Source organism: Protopterus annectens, chromosome 1.part2, assembly GCF_019279795.1.
Source record: "Protopterus annectens isolate FY-2018-M chromosome 1.part2, PAN1.0, whole genome shotgun sequence".
Classification (NCBI taxonomy): Eukaryota; Metazoa; Chordata; order Ceratodontiformes; family Protopteridae; genus Protopterus; species Protopterus annectens.
In genome coordinates this window covers 973,672,936-973,688,818 of record NC_056727.1, presented here as the reverse complement: position 1 = coordinate 973,688,818, position 15,883 = coordinate 973,672,936, and the positions used below count along the sequence as shown (strand labels likewise).

At 44.4% G+C, this 15,883-nt stretch overlaps 1 protein-coding gene across 1 annotated transcript in view; it reads left to right on the top strand.

The window, feature by feature from the left end:
* Window positions 1-15,883, top strand: part of LOC122792202 (S100P binding protein) — a 779,512-nt gene that overhangs the window by 76,849 nt on the left and 686,780 nt on the right. The window contains exon 2 of the mRNA XM_044059933.1: window positions 13,810-15,382. Coding sequence (XP_043915868.1) covers window positions 13,862-15,382 — 1,521 coding nt within the window. The 5' untranslated portion in view covers window positions 13,810-13,861. The remainder of the gene's footprint in view (window positions 1-13,809; window positions 15,383-15,883) is intronic.

Below are 15,883 nucleotides of genomic sequence, written 5' to 3'. Positions count from 1 at the left end.
TCCCAGAGGCAGGCCTGGTTTAGCTTCAGTTGGTGTCACCCCTAGTTCTTCAGGATCTGTGCCCAAGAAGCATATGCTTAAAATGGCAGAAGATTTGATTACTTTGATTAGAGGTTCTTTGCCCCTCCTGATAAGAGACCTAGGGTGGAACCTGAGTTGGGAGTTTTGAGCAGGCTTCGATGTTTCAGAGTCTTGACTGAAGACTTGCAGGAGTATTCTCCTTATTCTGATTCTGATGTGGATGATTCTACTCCTTCTGCTTCTCCTCCTGAGGATTTTCTTTTTCAGAGACTCTTCATTCCATGAGGGAGCATTTTAAGTGGGAAGGTCAGGACTTCTCTGATTCCAGGAAAAGGCTTAGGGAATTTTTGTTTTTACCCCAGCATTGGCCTTTGGCTATACCTCCTGTTCTGGATGTTGTGGAAGATGTGTTTGCAGAGGCTTCTCTTAATCCTGATTCTTTGCCTCCTGCTCCTGTTAAACCGGATAGGTATTACAGGGTGCCTGAAGCTCATAAGTATCTTTTTAAGAGTCTTAGGGCGGACCCAGAAACTGTTAGTCAGGGGCCTAAGGGTGTTAAGGCTTCTGTTGTTAAAAATCCGGTTCCTCGAGATAAAGAGGCCAGGGCTTTGGATAGATGGGGAAAGAAAGTCTACACTAATTCCACCCTAGCTATGAGGGCTTTGAATTGCCAGTTTCACATGTTGAAATAACAAAACTATCTACTTTCTCAATTGAAGTCTAAGGTAGATGCTCTGGCGGAAGGTATTGAGTGTAAAGAGTTACAAGATTTAATACATGTTTCTGAACAGGTGGGTAAGCATTCTTTGCAATGTGGTTTTGATGCTGTACAGGCCTCGTCTAGGGTGGCTGCCACTGGGTCAGTTCTTCGCAGGCACGCCTGGCTGAGGGATCAGAATTTATCTGACCATGTTAAGACAAGGATTTTAGATGCTCCTTTACAATCTGATGTGTTGTTTGGTTCACCTGTTGAGGCAGTCTTAAAGAAAATGGAAGACAAGGCTAAGTCTATGCAGACTGTTAAAGATTTTTTGCAGGTTCAGCCTCCGAAGTTTAGTAGAAATTGGCCTACCAAGGGGTGGACGTATCCTTCTTATGATTCCCAGTCTAGGGGTAGATCTAGACGTGGTAGGGGCAGAGCTCAGGGCTCTTTCAGGCCTAGAACAGGGAGTTCACCTGCACAGTCTTGGTGAGGGCAGGGGTCAATCCTTTCGTAAACAGACCCAATGACCTACCTTTTCAGCTGCCAGAGCCTTCTCGTCTGGCAGCACCTTTGGGAGGAAGGTTGGCACTTTTCAAGGAAAATTGGAGTTTAATTACCCAAGACAGATGGGTATTGGATATCATACACCAAGGTTACAGGTTTTATTTCCATACCTTGCCTCCTTTCAAAGGCATGCCAGACGTTCCTCCTCAGCAAAGAATAGAGGCTTACAAACAAATTTCTCTGTTACTTCAAATAGGGGCCATACAGCCGGTCCCTATGCCAGAAGTGGGCCTAGGATTTTATTCTCGCCTGTTCCTAGTACCAAAGAAGGGGAACACGTGGAGACCAATTTTGGATTTATCTATCCTCAACACTTATCTGGACATTCCCAAGTTCAAAATGTTGACGTTACAACAGCTTTTACCTCTGCTGGGCAAAGATCATTGGATGGTAACTTTGGATCTCAAGGAGGCTTACCTTCATGTTCCTATCAGACTGAGTTGCAGGAAGTATCTGCGTTTTGGCTGGGACTTCTCATTATCAGTTCTCTGCATTGCCCTTTGGCTTATCTACTGCCCAGAGTGTTCACGAAAGTTCTGGCTCCAGTGATAGCTTTCTTCAGGCTAAAAGGAATACAGATCTATCCTTATTTGGACGATTGCCTGATTCTGGCTCAAGGAAGGGACGAGCTTCTTCATCATTTGGAATATGTGATAGCAGTGCTAAGATGCCTGGGGTATTCTGTGAACGAAATAAAGTCCAGTCTAGTACCCTCTCAGGACATGTGCTTTCTGGGTGTAAGACTGAATACAGCATCCCAGATGGCCTTTTGACCCCGGACAAACAAAAGAATCTTTCCCTTTACTTTCATCAATTGTCTCATCAGTCCAGGCTGACTGCAAGGACAGTCCTTCAAGCCTTGGGGTTCATGGCATCTTGTATTCTGGTGCTTCCCAATGCCAAACTGCATATGAGGAAGCTACAATGGTATCTCAAAAACGTATGGACACAGCACTGCCAGGATCTGGACACTGTCATTCAAATAATACCTTGCATTCAAAAGGAATTTTTGTGGTGGGCTCAGGAATGTCACCTAAACAAGGGACTCTCTGTGACCCGGCCAGAGGCGAGTCAGATTCTAACGACAGATGCCTCAGACAAAGCTTGGGAGCTCATCTAAATGGAAAGTGGATACAAGACAAGTGGCCTGCCAGACTACAACATCTACATATCAACTTGAAGGAGATGTTAGCAGTCCAGTTTGCATTAATAGCTTTCAAGGATTTACTTCTTCCAGGGCAGGTGTTGATTCTAACAGACAGCACAACTGTCATGTGGTACATCAACAAGCAAGGGGAACACATTCTTATCCTCTATGCAGACAAGCAATGATTTTGTGGGAGACTGCTCTCAGTTTACAGCTAAATCTTCAGGCAAGGTTTCTGCCGGGAGCACAGAACTCCTTAGCAGATGTGTTGTGCAGTCGAATTATGGATCCCCACGAGTGGAAATTGGATCCTCATGTATTTCAGAAATTGACAGTGTCATGGGGAACTCCAGACATAGATCTGTTCGCTTCTCCACTAAACCACCAGCTGCCAAAGTTTTGCACGAAAAGGTTTCATCCCACAGCTTGGAAAGTGGATGCACTTTCTTTCAATTGGAGCAATCTTCATGTGTATGCCTTTCCACCTCTGCCTCTCCTCCCAAAGGTACTTCTAAAGGTCAGACAGGACAAGCCAAAGATGATTTTAATAGCTCCAGATTGGCCTCTACAGCACTGGTACCCATTACTGAGAAGTCTGGTACGGGAGCCTCCATGGCCTTTGCCTTCGATTCCACACCTGTTGTCTCCGGAGGACAGTCATTTGCTCAATGTCAAGCTTCACTCTCTTCACCTAACAGCCTGGCATATTCTGTTTTGAACCATAGAGGGTCTCAACTTCCACAGCAAGTTTTGAATGTTATTTTGGAAGCTAGAAGGCCTAGTACAAGGAAAGTGTATGCAGATAAATGGAAGAGATTTTTATTTTGGAGTGCAGCAAAGGATTTTGATGTTTCTGAGCCTAATTTAAGTGTGGCTCTTCAATATCTTACTGAGTTACTGGACAAAGGTTTGTCCTTCTCTTCTATTAAGGTTCATGCTGCAGCGATTTCGGCTCACTATGATTGTGACCCACCATTGTTTTCTCATCCTTTGTTCAAGCAATTTCTTAGAGGGGCAAAGAATATAAGACCCCCAGAGAGCACCTACTCCTGCTTGGGATCTCAATTTTGTGTTGGAGAAACTCACTCTACAACCTTTTGAGCCTGCAGCTACTACCGAGTTGAAATATTTATCATGGAAGACTGCTCTTTTGTTGGCCATTACCTCTGCAAGAAGGGTTTCTGAATTGCAGGCCCTTATGGCGGTTGAGCCTTTCTTAATTTTCCATAAGGATAGGGTATCTTTGCATACTAATCCTTTCTTTATGCCTAAAGTGGTTTCTAGTGTGGCTTTAAACCAAACTATTCATTTGCCTACTTTTTATGCAAATCCCCAAAATAAAGGGGAAAAGATTTTGCACACTTTAGATGTACACAGGCAGTTGCGATATTATTTGAGCAGAACTAAAGGGTTCAGGCAGTCTCAGCAGTTATTTGTTTCTTTTGCTTTGAGTTCTCAGGGCAAGCCTGTGTCAAAACAAACTATTTCTAAGTGGATTGGGTTTTGCATTGCTTTCTGTTATTCCCATCATGGCAAGGAGATTCCAGCTGGGATTAGGCCTCATTCCACTAGGGCTACTGCCACTTGACAGCTTTTTAAGGGGTGGCAACTAAAGATGTTTTGGAGGCAGCTACTTGGAGTTCAGTGCATACTTTCTCTAAGCATTATCACCTTCCACTTTACTCTAAATCTAGGGCTGGTTTTGCCACTGCTATTTTACAGGGCATTTTGGCAGCTCCTGCTTCTTTATAGTTTTGCCATCCTCCCTTACCTCTGCTTTGGGATTCTACCCAAGTGTAAGGACTGCAGCAATGTGAGATGAAGAACATAGTACAGTTTTGTGCCTACCATAAATGTAGATGTTCGAAGATCCACATTGCTGCAGTCCAATTTACCCTCCCTCCTTCCCTCTGTAGTTAGAGGCGGTTGTGTGGGTTGGGTTGTAAATATTGTGTATATTGTATATATTGTACATATTATTAGTGCAAGGGTGGTTGGTTGTTTGCTGTCTTTTGGTTTTGACCTTTCTTTTTAGGGTCTTCTGACATCTGGGGCAAGAAAAGACTGAGGATATGACGTCGGTCATGCGCATTTGTACCCTGACGTCCTGATGTCAGTCTAATGCGCCTTGACCGACGTCAGCCTTATACTTTGATATTCGGGCCGACCGAGGACAGCGGACTACCCAAGTGTAAGGACTGCAGCAATGTGGATCTTCGAACATCTACATTTATGGTAGGTACAAAACTGTACTTTTTGCAGGGCCTTCTAGCCTCCTCTAACCCTGTTTGACTCCACCTCCCAGCCTTAGCTTTGTGATTCTGCCCGATGACTGCAGCAGGGTAACACGATGAACATAGTACAGTTTTGTACCTACCATAAATGTAGATGTTCGAGTGTATACCCTGATGCAGTCCAGGTTACCCTCCCTCCATCCCCTCTGACCTAACTAAAACCTTTCAATACCTTAAAATCTGATACAACCTTTGTGGTGTATTTGCTTATAGCTGGAGGGATGTTTTGTTTGTGCTAAACTTTTATTATTGGTACTATCTACTGACCACCTTTTGGGGGGGCACCTGACATCTGGGGCAAGAAAAACTGAAGAAAATGGCATCGGATGCCTCTTGTATACCCCTGGTGCACTGATGTCGGGGAAGAAGCGACAGCAACCGACGCCGGACCAAGACTTTGGAATTCAGGCCGACTGCGGGACCGCCTGACAGCAGGATAACCCAAGTGTGATGACTGCAGCAGGGGTATACACTCGAACGTCTGCATTTATAGTAGGTACAAAACTGTACATGTTAAGTTGTCTATCTCGCCTTCATTCTTGCTGGATGGGTTACCTCGCCTCCGACTCGGCCACTCTAAAAGCTCGAGAGTTGGTTCCACCGGCTCGAGGCTCCCCTTATATCCCACAATGCTAGGCGAGAGTTACCTCAGATCTCGTTTGCCGCTACAGCTATCGAGGTTGGTTTTCTAGCGGTTCTTGGTAAGTGACTTTTTCTTGTGTAATTTAGTCTATTAAAACCCTTTAATTTTAATATTTTACTTACTTCCCTTAGTTTAGAAATTTTATCCCCTTCAAAAAAAAATTCCGTTTTTTCCCTCAAGAACTTTAGGTTCTTCCTTTTTCTCTTTCCTAGTGGAGTGTGTATTATTTCTTATTTTAAAACTAGTTAGTGGTTTTATTATATTTTAAACTTGACAGGGTGTAATTAGTGTGTTTGTGTGTGTGTTTGATTACACCTTTTAAAAAATGTCTAAGGAAGCAAAGGTCGATTCAAGAAGTGTGATGCGTGCTGTCAGAAAATGTCTCTGACAGGCGCTCACACTTCTTGTGTCTACTGTCTGGGACCTTTGCACCTGGACTCCTGTGCTGTGTGCCATGGCTTCAGCCCCAGGGTCCTGCAGGAAAGAAAAAATAAATTGATCTTAAGAGGCTTACTCAAACCAGAGGATTCCTTTCTGTTTCTACAGGAAGCCCTCTAAGGCATCTAGGTCTTGGCTCCGGCGACTGAGCCGAGACCTAGGTTTCTCAACCTCTGCCTTGCGGCTTCCGGCTGGAGCCGATAAGTCTCAGTCCACAATTTCCCGCTCGCTCCGGCGGCGGAGGTATTTAAGTTCCGTGTCGGCTCGACCAGACACCAGCCCGACAACAGGAAAGGGTCCAGGTCACCATCTCTTGGCTCCGTTCATTCGGCTCCAGGATCTCCCCTGCTGTCTGAGAGCCAAAGATCTCACTCCTCTAGGTCATCGAGGCTGTCGGATCATGACCTTCAGAGGGTAGTGAGTCGACTTCTTAAGTCGAGGCACTGGCCCAGATGCTTCAGAGCCCGACTCATCAGTCGATGCCTGCCCGGTCCATCATTATATTCCTCGACTCTCTTGAGCTCTGGAAGAATCTCGGCGGGGTGAGTGGCATTGACCCGACCCCCTCTCCCCTCTCGGTGCTGGTGAGCTGTGCCGGGTTCTTCGGGGACCTCTGGCTCTGCCTGACAGGTGCATTCGAGGTCATGCGGAGTGTGCTAGAGCCTGGCTCTACTCCACAGTCGTCGTCCGCCCCTCCCTCTACAGTGCCTCAGGTTAAGTCGACTCACTCCCTCATCCCGGACCGAGAGCCAGCTCCTCAGGAACCCCCTGTGGGATTTCATCCTCTTCGAGACCTCTCCTGATTTGGCAGAAGAGCCCCTCGGAAGAGGAAGTGTAGAGGAAACACATTGACTCACCTGAGTCCATCACGTCAGACACAGATTTGGATGATTCTGAGGGTTCCCCGTTCCCCTTCTGAAGATGTCTCATTTGCAGACATTCTAGAGATCCTGAAACAGAGGAAATTGGCCAGCCCTCAACCCTTCAGAGGACGAATCTGTGTATCTTGAGGCGTTTGGCTCTCGTCCTTCCACCTCCTGGGTGTCCCCTTTGCCCCCCTCATGCCGGTGGTTGCTAAGAAGGCATGGCCGGCTCCTGATTCAGTGGACCCCACTCCCAGGGGGCCCTCCAAGTTCATAACGGCACCAGCAGACAAACAGTTCTTAAAAAAAGGAGTTTCTGTGGATGCTATGGTGGTAGCTGCTGCCACTAAGAAGGAGCTAGCTGATCCTTCAGTACCTGTCCATCCACCTAACAAGGAATCTAGGTCCATGGATAGGTACGGGAAGCGGATGTTCTCGTCAGCGACATTTACCATGCATTCGCTGAACTACCTGTGCCATTTTACGTCTTCAAAGGGACTTGATCAAGAAGCGAGTGAAATGTTAAAGGACCCTACAGCTGCGGGTTTCCAAGACAAGATGAACACGCAGCTGGCTACCCTTAACTCCATAACCAACTCCTCCATGCGCCTTCTTTCTTACGGCTGATGGAGCTAGCAGAGCCGCAGGGACAGGTGTGGCCTTACGTAGGCATGCCTGGATGCGGCTATGCAATTTTGCGGACCCTTCAAGGCGTCTTTCACTAACTCCCGTTTGATGGATCATCCCTTTGGTCCACAAGTGAAAGAAACCTTGACTAGGTGCGAAACTGATGGCAAGACCCTTTCTGCCGCCGGAGTCCGTTTTCTACTCCTTCTAGGCCTTACCCCAAAGGCCAGAAAGGTGGAAAGATGTGGTTCCGTAAACAATCTCAAGGGACTTCGCCTGGCGCACAGTCGTTTCCCGCCAGAGGCAGAGGGAATAACAATGGTAGGCGTCGCCCTAGGGGCAGGGGGTCCGCAGAACCAGGGCAATCGGGAAGCCTTCCTGACAAGCCCTTTCAGCATCCCTGAGGTGTTGCCCGACTGCCCATCTTCGGAGGCAGTCGGGAAGATTGTCACTGTACCCAGAAGCCTGGCTATCCCTGACTCAAGACAAATGGGTACAGTCCATCATTTCGAAGGCTATTCTATCCCCTTTCTTCGCATTCCAAATCAGTCAAAAATCCCTTCCAGATGTTCCACCGCTCAAAGGGATCTAGCGGTTTTGGAGATTTCAAAACTGCTTGCAAAAGCCAGTTCCAGCAGACCAGCAAGGATCCGGAATCTACTCAAGGTTCTTTTTAGTTCCAAAGAAAACAGGGGACTGGAGACCAATTTTGGATCTCAGTGTCTTGAACAGATCAGTCAAGAAAACAAGATTTCGGATGGTCACGCTGCAATCCATCCTTCCCCTTTTGGGCAAAGGAAACTGGATGTGCTCTATAGACCTTCAGGATGCGTACTATTTCATAAAAATGAACAGACGCTCCAGAAGATTCCTCCGCTTCAGGCTGGGAACCAGTCATTTTCAGTTCAGGGCCCTGCCCTTTGGTCTCACCACTGCCCCGGTGTTGCAAATGCATGGCAGTGGTAGCTTCTCACCTGAGACGACAAGGATTCCAGGTGTTTCCATATTTGGACGACTGGCTCCTCACAGCTCCCACCAAGCATCTCCTTCTAATGGCCAGGGATTACACTTTTCGCATTTGTCAAAAGCTGGGTATTTCAATAAATTGCGAAAAGTCTGTTTTGTCGCCTTGTTGTACTATTACCTACATAGGCGCAAATCTAGATACAGTAAACATGTCTGCGAGACTAACACATCAGAGAATAACAGACATTCACAAACTGGTATCACTCCTTTTCAACAACAACAGAATCAAAGCCAGGTTAGTTCTGAAAGTGTTGGGAATTATGGCAGCCATACCTCTGCTTCCATTAGCCAGATTCCACATGGATCCTTCAATGGATGCTCTTTACTCAATGGTCATACCAGCAACTTCCAATGTCTCACACCATTATGATCACGCAAGCGTGCAAAAATCATCTCATGTGGTGGATGTCTTCCCCTCAGCTCTTGTTGGGAAGACCCTTTGTTCCACCCTCCGGTTGCTACTCTGACGGATGCCTCCCTGATCGGGTGGGGGCATTATCAGGGCAGGACGGTCCAGGGCACATGGCAACCAGCGAATGCCACTTGCACATAAATGTTCTGGAGATGAGAGCAGTGCTTTTAGCGTTGCAAGCCCTTCAAGACTCTCTTCCCTTGGGAGCGATTGCAATCCAAACAGACAATATGTCTGTAGTGTGTTACATCAACAAACAAGGCGGAACCAGGTCATACCCTGTGTCGAAGCACTCAGACTGTGGCAATGGGCGATTTCTTCTCAGCGGTTTCTGATAGCAGCACATCCCGGCAAGTCCAATCAGATTGCGGACAAGTTGAGCAGAGCTATCCTCATGCCTCACGAGTGGTCTCTGAAAGACTCTGTAGTGAGAGAAATTTTTCTCAAGTGGGGTCAGCCTTGCTGCGATCTTTTGCTACTCCCCAAAACAGCAAGTGCAGAGAATATTTCACTCTATTCCCTTTACCAGGCCAACCCAGCAGAGGCGCTCTAGTCCAAGTTTGGCCCGGGGACTTCTGTATGCATTTCCTCCTTCCCACTAATCTCTCAAGTGATACAGAAAGCTATCGCTCAGAAGGCCTCATTGATCCTCATTGCTCCTTACTGGCCTCGACAGGTGTGGTTCCCTTCTACATCGATTTCTTTTGGGCGACCGTGGAATCTGGACCTAGTTCCAGATCTTTTGATCCATCAGTCGGGTCAGTTTCATCGCTGCCTCCCTCTCTGAACCTCACTGCTTGGTTCCTCCAGTTCCAACCTTAGCCAGGCTTCCTCAATTATCTCACTCTGTTTGAGATATTTTGATAGCTTTCCATAAATCTTCCACTCGGTAGATTTATTTGAGTAAGTGGACGCTTCACATATTGGGCTCAAGGAAAGGACATAGATCCTTTCACTGCTTCCATCCAATTAGTCCTTGATTTTCTAGCTGAACTCTTCCATGCAGGTTCATCTCCCTCTACTCTTAAAGTTCAATTGGCAGCTATTTCTAACTTTCATGTGGGTATTTCTGAATCTGCCTTAATGTCCCACAAGCTTTGCAAAGCCTTTTTGAAAGGAGTTTTCTTCTCAGACCTCCTATAAGAAATCCTCCTTCTCCTTGGGACCTAAATTTAGTTCTTGCTTCTTTGATTCTTCCCCCTTTCGAACCTGCAGTCTCCTGTTATTTAAAATTGCTATCATGGAAGACTCTTTTTCTGGTAGCTATTACATCAGCTAGAAGAGTTTCAGAGCTTCAAGCACTCAGCTGTCGTCCTCCTTATCTTTTGTTTCATAAGGACAGAGTATCCTTACGAACTAACCCGTCCTTTTTGCCTAAGGTGGTCTCGACGTCAAATCTAAATCAAAGCATTGATCTACCTGTCTTTTTCCAGAATACTCCAATAGGTCTGAACAAAGTTACACTGCCTGGATGTTCATCGTCAATTGAGGTACTACTTGGATAGAACAAAACAATTCAGAAAATCTGATCAGCTGTTTGTCTCCTATGCGGAAAGCAGAAAGGGACTTTCAGTTTCAAAGGTATCATTATCCAGATGGCTAACATCTTTGATTTCCCTTGTATATGAAATTAGACACCAAAAGCTGCCTAATAAACCTAAGGCCCATTCCACCAGAGCTTTGGCTACTTCTTTAGCCTTCAAGACAGACTGCCTATTGACACCATTTGTGCAGCTGCTTGGGCTACTCCTCACACTTTCATTTCTCATTATAAGTTGGATTTAGCTTCTAGGCATAGAGCTAACTTTGGTTCCACTGTTCTCAGGAGTCTGTTCCGTTAGGCCACCGGGACAAGGTGCTAGGGGGCGGTCCCATCCAGCAAGAATGAAGGCGAGATAGACAACTTAACATATAGAAGTTATGTTCTTACCATAACGTTCCATGTTAGTTGTCTTCTCTTCTTCCACCCTCCTTCCCCTGGCCTGGTCAGACCTAGAGGAGTTGTGATTGTGACCTCTCTTTCCACCACCTCTTTCTTAGACATATGCTGTTGTGCATATTTCCTGGTTCAGGATGTAGGTCACCCTTCTTTCTTCCTGTTGTTAGAGGTGGACTCTGTTTACAGTTATACTGTTACTATTATAAGCTGGGGTTAGCTTACAAAGCGAGATCTGAGGTAACTCTCGCCTAGCATTGTGGGATATAAGGGAGCCTCGAGCGGTGGAACCAACTCTCGAGCTTTTAGAGTGGCCGAGTCGGGCCGAGGTGCTCCGAACCCATCCAGCAAGAAGAAGGCGAGAAGAAGACAACTAACATGGAACGTTATGGTAAGAACATAACTTCTATTTTCTCATTGCCCCCTTCTGGCCTCGACAGATGTGGTTTCCCTTTATTTGACTTCATCTAATTCAAAAACCTTAGATACTGGACCCAGCTCCAGACCTATTGTCCACGGACTAGTTCATCCGAATCTCAAGCTCACTGTGTGGCCTTTCCAGTTCCAGTGATTGCCAGGCATTCTTCTCACTCCCCCAGTTCAATAAATCATTCTCACCTACTACAAACCATCAATTAGAAGACTGTACCTTAAGAAGTGGCACAGATTTTCTAAATGGACTTCAGAGACCAGTCTTGACCCATGTTCGGCACCAATTGATAGTCCTGGAATTCTTAACATTACTTTTCGAAACAGGAGCATCCGCCTTGACTATTCAAGTGTATCTAGCTGCAATTTCAAATTTTCATACTGGTTAAATGGTACTTCCTTAATGTCCCACAAAGTTTGCAAAGCCTTTCTGAAAGGAGGTTTAATGCTCAGACCTCCATATAAACAACCCTCTGCATCTTGGAACTTGAATCTGGTACTTCGATCTCTAATTCATTCCCCTTTTGAACCTTCCCTCAAATTGCAATCTGAAGTTTTTGTCCTAGAAAACTTTATTCTCAGTAGCTATTACTTCTGCCAGGCGGATGTCTGAGATACAAGCCTTATTTTGAAACCTCCCTATCTATTTTTTCATAAAGATAGGGTCTCCTTTTGAACAAATCCTTTTTTTTACCAAAGGTAGTATCCAAAACCAATGTTAATCAGACTATACAATTCCCATCTTTCTTTCCCAAAACCTCAGATAAAGGTAAATATTGTCTACATTTACTAGATGTGCATAGACAGTAACATTTTTACCTTCAAAGAACAAAGGTAATCAGAAAATCTGATCAGCTGTTTGTTTCCTTTTCATCAGTTGTTATGGGAAAAAACAGTTTCTGAAGTTATTCTGGCTAAGTATCTTAGGGAATGCATAACTTTTGTTTATAACAAAAAGAAACTGCAACTACCAGGACCTGTTAAACCACACTCAACAAGAGCACTAGCCACTTCTGTAGTCTTTCACGCTGGTGCTTCTATAGACTGTATTTGTGTAGCGGCTACATGGGTATGTCCTCATACATTTATTACTCATTGCAAACTGGATCTGGTCTCCAGGGGACAAGCATCATTTGGCTCAATGGCACTCAGGAATATTTTTCCATGAGACCTCCCAAGATTTAGGTAGCTGGGGACTCAGTCCCACAGTCAAGGATTAAGTAAAGATTGACAATATCAGATAAAGAAGTTGTCTTACCATAACATTCCATCTGTGTTGTTGATCTTCACTTATCCTTGACATTCTCACCCCCCCCCCCCTTCCCCCTGCCCTTTGGCTTCTTGGTGGATGAGATTTTTCCAAAAGATTGGATTTCAATTTGGAAATGCAGATATGGTCTCTTATCTGTTGTTTTGTCTGTCACTATTGTTTGCAAACTTTCTGAGGTAATCTTGTGAGGAGCATTATGGGTAGAGCTTAGCTTGAGAGGTTTTGCAGGGCGCGAGCTGGAATAACTTCCGAGTTGGTTCCGAGATTCAGAACCAAACCCCCAGTCAAGGATAAGTGAAGATGGACAATGGAGATGGAACGTTATGGTAAGACTAAACTTTTTTTTCTTATGCGCTCAACTTGAGCGGATTCATTCTTTGAATGTACAGATAGTGCCCTGAAGCTTTGGAAGCTAGCCGGCTGTCGTATCCTTGGTACGATCTAACCCATTTAGCTAAGGCTACTGCAGCAGCGATCATTCAGATATCTACAGTTGTTTACTTACACAGCTGTGCTTTCTTGGAGACTTCCCTGCCACTTGATTATGCATCACTTTCCTTATTTATGTTGTGCTTTAACAAACTCCTTTTTTTTTCCTGCTGTCCTTTAGCGTTTACCTTTATTCACTCCATTTTTATTTTTGACACTTGTTCGTTTTCATCATTTCAGTTTACTCATTGTATTCCTGGCCTTTTAGCCGTTGTTACTGATGCCACCTCTTCTCATGCAGTCATTTTCTCTTGAGGAGGTGAATTGCAAGATATTGATGGCTTGCATTGCATTTTAACTGATGATCTGAAGTATTTTGTACTTGTGCCATTTTTCCACCCTGTCTCTTCTGATGGTGCATTTAACCCACATTGGATATGTCCGTTATGGTGCAAAGTTCTCTCCATCTCTGAAGGAGATTGAATCTCCTAGCTTACCATTTCATCAACCAGTCTCATCTTCGAGTTCACTCAGGCTCTCTAATATTTTAATGTGGTGCCTTACCTCAGCACCTGCTTGGTTGTTTTTGATTTTTTTCTTTGGTTCTCTTAGAATTTTGAGCCAAGTCTTTGCTGCCAGACAGTCAGTGTTTGGGAGTTGGGGAGATGTACTTTTGAATCTCAGATAAAATTTTGCCTGTCACTGAATTCGACATTTAAAGAATAAAGACAAGTTCTGATGTGGTTTTATGACTTTAGCCTTTTTTTTTTGTTAGGATACTTGCACTGCATAATGTTGTACTACTTGTTGGGACTCCCTGGTCTATTTTTTTAAAGCTTTCAGGGAAATGCAGATTCCAACAGTATAACTTATCTGAACTTGGATGATTGCTCGACAGTTTTGCTTATTTGACATGGTGAGAATTATGTATTATGTTGTGGTATTGGTATGTTTTATGTTTTTAAGCAGATTCTTGAACAGTTAACTTTTGCTGTGCATTTTTTTAGGTTCACAGAAAGGTTTGAGGCTGTCTATTTTAGACGAGGAAGAACCCATAAAATGGAACACTTGGCTTCATATGGGTTACCATTGCAGGAGAAAAAATGTGCACCAGTAACATTTGAAAGTTTCAGAAAGACGGAGTCAAGTTTTGAGCTCTCTCAAAGGAAGGCAGTCCACGGAGCAGATGTTGACATTGATAGTACTCATTTGGCATGTGCCTCACTGGATGGGCAGTACAATATTAGAGTTGAGATAATTAATGATTTCTTTGCTGGTGAGAGGTCTGCAGATGCTTTAGGTGAAGTTTCTTTGCCTCTTGAGACACCCTTCAAGAAACCTCGTCTGTCTGTCCATTATTGCAGTTCTCCATTTCCATCCAGTAGTCAGACATCTCATAGAGAATCTGCCTGTTGCACAGGCCCTGCTGATGCCTCAGATGAGATGAGACATTTTCAGTTCCCTTACACTGTTGAGGCACCTGACCAGTTAAAAGAACCTGAGTGTTCTAAAGAGGAGGATGAGTATTTAGATGATTCATTGCTAGATTTTACAGATGAAGAAAGTCCATGTTCACCTTTAAATTTTACTGAAGAAGAAATTCAGGAGATTCTAGCAGACGAGGCAACGGATACAGGCACATCATTTGAGAGTGTATCTGTTTGTAGGCTTAGAGGCCATGATGATGCTGCTGGGCACAGTCAAGAGCCACAGCCAGACATTTCTGTTCAGACGCTGGCATCTAGTCAAGCAAAATCTTCTGCCAGCAGCTGCTCTCTACTAAATGAATTTAAAAATGAAGCTTGTGCAACTTCTAATTCTGTGTACATCACAGTTGATTGCATGGAAAGTTTATTAGTAGGCTCCAACTGTGAGTTAAGTTCTCCCGTTGAACATATACCTGAACCGGAGTTTGATTTTGACATTAATGAACTGCTTGCACTGAGCCCCACTGATAGTTTTGTAAAGGTGGATGAAAAATCATTGCTGGATGTTGGTGAACATTTAATTCTGAAGAAGTTGAGTGATGAACAAAAGATAGAAATCTCTTGTCCCCTTGTACTTCAACAGATTCCTGATCAACTTCAGCCTGACCCTCTGAAGTGCTCCGTCAGCAGTATTAGCCTCCCTTCAGAAACTCTTGATGCCTTTGGCTGGTCAGATGGTGCAAAACCCCTTGAACTTGTTGCTTTAGAACATGAGTCCTTGCATCCAGTTCACACTGTTGATCCTGCTGAGTGTTTGCTCAGTGAAATGGGTGAGGAAAAAAATATGGATTGTGATGAACTGAGTCCCTTGTTATGGTCTAGTCTTAGTAATGTTGGGAGTATTTCAACTGAAATTTGCCATACATTTCCAGAATCAGGTGCTTCAGTTTCTCCAGTTTTTGCATCACAGCCTGTGTCTTTGGAAAATGCGATTTTAGGTTCTGTTGAGTTAAAAGATATTTTTGGAAAAGGACTTTCTCCAGTGGATATGGAAAAGGAAAAAATCAGCATTCTTCCATTAGAACTTGAAGAAAAAGGACCATCTGCTGTGATTATGGAGAATAAAGTGTTGGCTACTGCCTCTCAAGAGAACGTAAGTAACAGATTTGTACTGTAAATCCTAAAAAAAAAAAATGTATATACATTGCAGAAATACAGCAGTTAGATATTCACTACCAAGTTTCGAGGTGTGCCATGCCGTCCTTTTTGTGTGCGTATTATTTTCATTACTTTGCATTCTCCATTTCCTAGAACATTGCAACTTACACTTCACAGTATTGCTGGCAACAGCCATTTACATGGCTCCTGCACAGCAATAGGACATGGGTTCATTCAGTAGTAGTGTTAATGTATTTTAGTGGGTGGAATGCCATGTTACACTCTAAAATTGGGAGGGGCGACTTAAAATGTTCCTAGCTCAAGACCCACTCTTAACAGCACTAAGGTGTGCTTAACAAGCTTTTGTTAAGGGTTCCTATGTATGTTAAGACTAGATCATATGTTGGGGGACTAACTAAGGACAGTTCTGACAGGTGAACAGCTGTAGAAGGGTAAGATGTTTTTAAAGCTGTTAGAACTTTACTCTGCGATAAAA